This window comes from Phaethon aethereus (genome assembly GCF_964289735.1).
Source record: "Phaethon aethereus genome assembly, chromosome: 3".
Lineage (NCBI taxonomy): Eukaryota > Metazoa > Chordata > Aves > Phaethontiformes > Phaethontidae > Phaethon > Phaethon aethereus.
In genome coordinates, this window is record NC_138576.1 from 48,583,685 (window position 1) to 48,589,863 (window position 6,179).

The following is a 6,179-nucleotide window of genomic DNA, read 5'->3' on the forward strand; positions in this document are numbered from 1 at the left end:
TAACTTGTGAGCTGTCAACTGTGGCAAAGAATGAAAGAGGTATCAGGTACTTCTTAAGGAGAGGAGCTTCTTCAAAATTGCTTTGTGTTAAAAGGCTAAGAACTACAGTTCTGATCAAAATTTTCTTTTGTATACTTGAACTCCCCACTTAGTATTGCAGCTCTTTTTTCAAATATTTTATAGTGATTTGCTGCAACAAAACAGTTGCACATAATTGCACGGTTGTTTAGTACAGATCCTTCCTTCAACTCTTCTACTGTTTGATTATATCTAAGATGATTTGGAGGCAGCATTTACTTTCTGGTAACATTTAAAAAGACAACTTATGATTTTGTAAGGATTGGTGAAAAATCAATAATAACTGTTGTTCTAATAACAAGCCTGCAATGTGGAAGGTAAGTCGGTGGCAAAAAGGTATTTTCTTTGAATTAAGCAGAGAGTCTTGTAATATATACTAAAAGTGCTCAATTTTATGATGGACGACACTTTTGAAATATAGCCTGTAAGTTCTGTAAACTTCACACTGTTTTTCCTTAACAATCTGAATGGTCAATTGAATTCAGGATCAAGACGTTGGATTATATTTTCTAAATTCATATCTGAAAATGTCATTTATCTGTCACAAAAAAAGTATTCTAGAGCTTCTTTTTTCATGTCACTATTTGAAAAGTTGTACCCTAACAGCGAAGAAACATAAAGTTTAACTGTACAGAAAATTGAGACTGTACACAGATTGGAGTTGAAATGAGAGAAGAAAAGAGTTTCTTTAAAAACATGTCAAACATAATGTAATCCTTTGTAAAAATTTTTTGAACAAGATTTTGCAGTATATGGGAAACATCTTTCTTATATTTCTCAGATAGAACCCAAAGAAGAATAAGGATCCAGGTCATGAACTTTTACATAGCTTTGAATTAATCCTTTTTTAAAATACATAATTTGAAATTTGCAAGAATAAAATTAAAGAAAAATATTTCTCTTATTCAGTTCTCAGTTACCAAAACAATGATACTGTCTGGGAGTTAATACTATTTATTGTTTTCAGACATTTGATATTTTAAAATACCTAGTATATATTAAAAAATTAGTAAATGAAATAATTATATAATATTTTAATACAATATATGCAGATAAGTTCCCATGAACTTAATTTATACAAAATAATTTGAAAACACAGAATGAGAAAATTTTCTAGATAAAATAACTATCTCAAAACCATGTTAACTGCTTTTTAAGACTGTCAATCTTGCCAACATTTCTCATTTAAAGAGTTTTCAGATCCAGGTAAAATTCTCAAATAAAATGTGTTGGCAAGTTTATTGAGATCTCATTTTCAGGATATTTCAGAATGTCAGCATGAAGTACGGTTATCTTCTTACCTGTTGGCTATTGGTTGTAATCCTATATTTAGTGATACTTCCTAAAAATTTATACTCTTTGGTAAGTGTTTGCAGATATTTGCAAAAGTTTTTAGTGGATTGATGCATCTTGAAAAGGATTCACTCTGTTTTGGCATTCTTTTTAGATATCTTGGCAAAAAAAGGCAAGGGATACAATCTTGAGTGTTAAGTGCTAATGTACCATTTTTAAATTTAGAAGGATATTGTTCCTCAGAATGTTTCAATTAGGTCTTCCATTCCAGAGGTGAGAGCCATATAATGGCTGGAGGTGGTATAATGCTGACAGTTGCAGCATTTACTTTTTAATGGATTTCCTGTGAAATTCCTGAGTTATGTGCTAAGTTTCCCACATAGTGAAAATGCCAAGATGTGTAAGCCTCAGCAATTTATCCTATAAGCCATCAGGGAATGTTAAACTAAACTTTGCCCTTTTCAAAGATTTCAGGGTTAATTTCAGATTCATCATCATAACTGCAGTTCTGATGTTAAACAGCAGCACTTTCTTAAAAAAAGAGAGTCTAAGAGAATTGAATATTTTCTTTCAAAGTACAGCTGGATAAGAAGAAGGTACAGTTTCCTGCTTTCTACACAATGCTTCTACACAATTTCTACACAATCACCTTACGCATGAAGATCTGACATCAGCTCAGACCATTCAGTTAGAAATTTTAGCCACCTCATTCACACAATGAAAGCCATAAGTTTTGTCTTGGATGTCAACCCAGTGCACTGGAACATTTTCAAAAGGGATTTTTAATGAGTGTCCATTGCAGAAGTCACTCCAGCCAGAAATGCCAGCCAGAAATGGCAGATTTTGTCTTGAACTTTGGCCTCTGAAGGACTTTTGCTTGACTCTGCACCAGAGAAATATACCTTCCTCTCTTCTGGATTCATAACTTAAACTTTTCTTAGTTGTAGGTGGCTAAACTCTTTCTGTCATAAGTTGAGTAGGTGTCATTCCTTTATTTCAAACTCAGCAGGAGAAAGGAATGTTTGAAAGGAAGAGTATAACAGTCAGAATAAGATTACCCTTTCCTTCCCACTTGTGTATTCTCTTATTTATGCAAAGGATTAGGGAAGAGGGCATTTTTTCAGGATTTGGGGGATTCAGGTTCAGTTCTAACCCATGACTGAGAGAACTCATGTTTACACTCGTTTGCATTAAACAGAATTTTACATTAAGAGAACTTTACATAAAGGTATTGAAGTAGTCACTGAAACAGGAACTACCACTGAAGTCTTTCCTCTACCACTGTGTTCTCTAATCCCTAATCTACAGAACAGTCCACATTCTCCCTCTTTCCCTTTCTCCTGCTCTGCCTCTGTTAACTGCTTCTCTGCAAAGTGGAACAGGATCAATAGGTGGAAACTGCAACGATTTTAACCTTGAAATGGTCTAATGCCTGTAGGTTACAGCCCTTTGCTGAGACACTGAAGCTTAAATCTCCTCCGGCAGAAGACATTATTGAATTGATGCTCTCAAATGTGTCTCACATTCAGGTCTAATGCTCCAGCTGATGAATGGTTGCACAGAAGAAAGTTGTAATGTCTGCCATGTGTCCTTTAGCAGTTACCACTTTTTTTTGAGGAACTTGATTTTTTAGGGCCTTTCAGAGCACACCTACTGGATTGATGACTTTACACATGGAGTACTTGAGTATGGATTCTGATGGGATCCAGGACTAAACCAAGCACCAATGTTTTTAGCAGATTTTCTACTGACTATGGCCAAATGACAAACCTATAAAGTTTAATGTGGAAAACTGAGTGTCTTACGGCTCACAGTGCCTTCAGTCCTGGAGGTTGGAAGCTGAATGCAGATTTTGATAAACACTGTTTCAATTTATGTTCCCAAAGAACTAGGTAGAGCGAGGTGCTTAAATATTTTGTGGATCTAATCTCCAAATGCCACGTTTGTATGAATATATGAGATGTAACAGTATACAAATAAAGCAGAGGTCTTGATTTTGGAGATAAATTAGACCATTATATATTGACTCATGATCTACCACTAATCACACAAAATCAGAAAATGATCAAGAGATATTTACAGTAATTCTAGGTGCTCTGTCTTTCTTTTTTTTAATCTTATTTTTCCAGATCTCACTGGACTGGAGATTAGTTATTAAGAAAGCAAAATGCAAAGGGCTAGATTATACCTCAGATTTGTTTTGGGTGACAGCAATTGTCAGAGGCCTGTCACATCTCAGGCTATGGGATGTGTTATTTAGTTAATATATTCCTCCATTACATGGAAAACTTTTAAGTTAAAGTATATGATAAAAGTGGTTAATTGATAGACTCCAAAAGTGAGACTCCTCTTCCTTACTGCCACATTTCATCCATATTCCAACTGTCACACTGAGGAAAGGCTAATTTCTCAGCACACCATTAGCAGCTGAGAATTCAGTCAGACAGAGGGAATAAGGGAGATTTTATTTGACTTTTCAAATTTCTTGCACTTTAAAATTGAAAAAAAGTTTTTGAGGATCTAGCTTTCAATGAAAACCTGTTAATAAATCATTTTTCCGATAATATGCTCTTCATAAAGATCCATGAAACTGAATATTTTTTGCAAATATACACTCCACAAATGATAGTCAGTAGTGGAAGAAGTGTTTAGGTATAAAAGTAATGGAGTTTGCGGTAATAGGTCTGCATTTTAACAGTATTTAAACATTAATTTAGATAAACTGAGGCATGTTGTTTTGTTGAGGAACAAGTATTTAAATCATACAGAAATGAAATTATTATTTTGAAATGTGGGCAAGGAGATGTTACTGGATACCTAATATACATGTTACATTCAGATGCTATCCTGTAAGGCTAACCTATGCTAACAGAATATCTGTTTGAAATATTTTTATGTATCATATGCATCCATAGACAGTAGCTGACAGATAAATAATTGTAGAGACAAGATGATTTTTTTCACTGAGCCATCACAGCTTGATAAGTCTTTTTAATTATTTTGCGATGCATATTTAAAAGACAGCAATTTGTTATGAGCTCCAGGCTGAGACAAAGTAAACTTACAGGACTGACAAGGCTGTGCCAATAGAGTGAATCTGCTTCTAGACATTGCAGCTAGATATTTCTTACAGATTTTTTTTTCTTCTTACTTTATTTCTCTCTGTAGAGGTCCTTCTGTAGTGCCATGGTAGAGGAGCTAAGGATGTCTCTGAAGTGTCAGCGTCGATTAAAACACAAGCCACAGGCCCCTGTTATTGTGAAAACAGAAGAAGTTATCAACATGCACACGTTTAACGACAGAAGGTTGCCAGGTAAAGAAACCATGGCATAGACCTGGGAAGCCAAATACCCCAAGCACAAACTGTCGTCTTTTTTCCAAACAACCTTGCGAGAATGTTTCCTGTGGAAATATGCAACCTGTGCAAAATAAAATGAGTTACCTCATGCCGCTGTGTCTATGAACTAGAGACTCTGTGATCTCAGCAGTTGCAATGGCCAGACTCGAATCACAAGCATCATGGATCAATCAAGTTATGCGGGGTTACACTGTTCATCATGGGTTTCCACCATTCTGAATGAGTGAATGTTCCATCTGAGTTTTGTGGCTGGTTTCAAATGCAGTATCAGTGAAAAGTTACAGGTTCCTTTTGAAGTTCAACAGTTGCCAGGATATGGAGAATAAATGTCCAAGACGATACTAACCATGGAAGGAGTCTAGTAAAAGTAGTGCCTCAGAACTGTAGTGGAACAACAAACCATATGTTCTTCTGAACTTCCAGGCACAGAAGAGTTGGTAACTGCTGATAGACTGAAACTACCATCTGGACAGGCAATATGAGCTTCCTGGATAGGAAAAATGTTAAAGTGAAGAAACATGAATCCCATGAATAGAAGGAGAAATATGAGGATGCTCGCCTGCGTTTTGGACTGTCTGTGTCACTGAACTAAGTAAATAAATAATAATTAAAAAAAAAATCAGTAACTTAAATTTACATGGGCTGGAACTTTGATCTAAAACAACAAAAAAGTCCATAATTTTGACCCATTTTTTTGATGAATGAAAGTTTCCTTAGTACAAAGGAATGTATCTTACAACCTTTAGACATAAGCAATTACTTTTTTTCTTTAATTGTGGAGGGGGGGGGAGCAGTGTATTTCACACATAGAGGGCTTGCATTTTAGCCTGAATGGGTTTTGAAACCCTTGTTCCTGCTACTAATTGAACTCAATGGAGCCTGTGCAAGTCTCGCTAATATTGGAAGTGGGATGGGTCACCTAAAAGTAGTGAATGTGGAGAACTTTAAGGAGGACTGCATTTTTCAATACAGTCACAGTACTATAATGAACAAAATTCTTGAGCAGTTTTTTTTTTTCAAAAAAAAAAAATGTTCAGGTTTATTTGTGGAAATGCAAGATTTCTATGAAAATAGTTTTTGTATGGAAATTTTTGTAATACTTTTTATCAACAAAGTAAGAACATGTGTTTCTGTCAGGGGTGTGATGCCAAGCATGAATGGTAGTGCGTGTGCACCACCAACGTTTGGTGAAAACTATTTTTATCAAGAAAAAGGAATCTTAGAAGAGACATATTTTCAAGTTAAATAATATAACAAATAGGTGCACTACCACCACTGCTTACCATGCTACACCCCTGGTTTCCACTAGGCTGATAACATGCTGTCATGAAAATTGTGTGTAAATGGTAAAAGACACAGACCTCTTGACCACATTGTGATAACAGTTACAGTGCACTCAGTTTGCTGTTCGAATCCAATGCACAAAATTAAAAAAAAACAAACCCCACAC

At 35.3% G+C, this 6,179-nt stretch overlaps 1 protein-coding gene across 1 annotated transcript in view; it reads left to right on the forward strand.

Moving 5' to 3' along the window:
- Positions 1-4,704, forward strand: part of GRIK2 (glutamate ionotropic receptor kainate type subunit 2) — a gene marked incomplete at both ends in the record, with an annotated part of 429,084 nt that extends 424,380 nt beyond the window's left edge. The window contains one exon of the mRNA XM_081997417.1: positions 4,540-4,704. Within this exon, the coding sequence (XP_081853543.1) occupies positions 4,540-4,704 (165 nt within the window). The remainder of the gene's footprint in view (positions 1-4,539) is intronic.
- Positions 4,705-6,179: the final 1,475 nt, after the last annotated feature.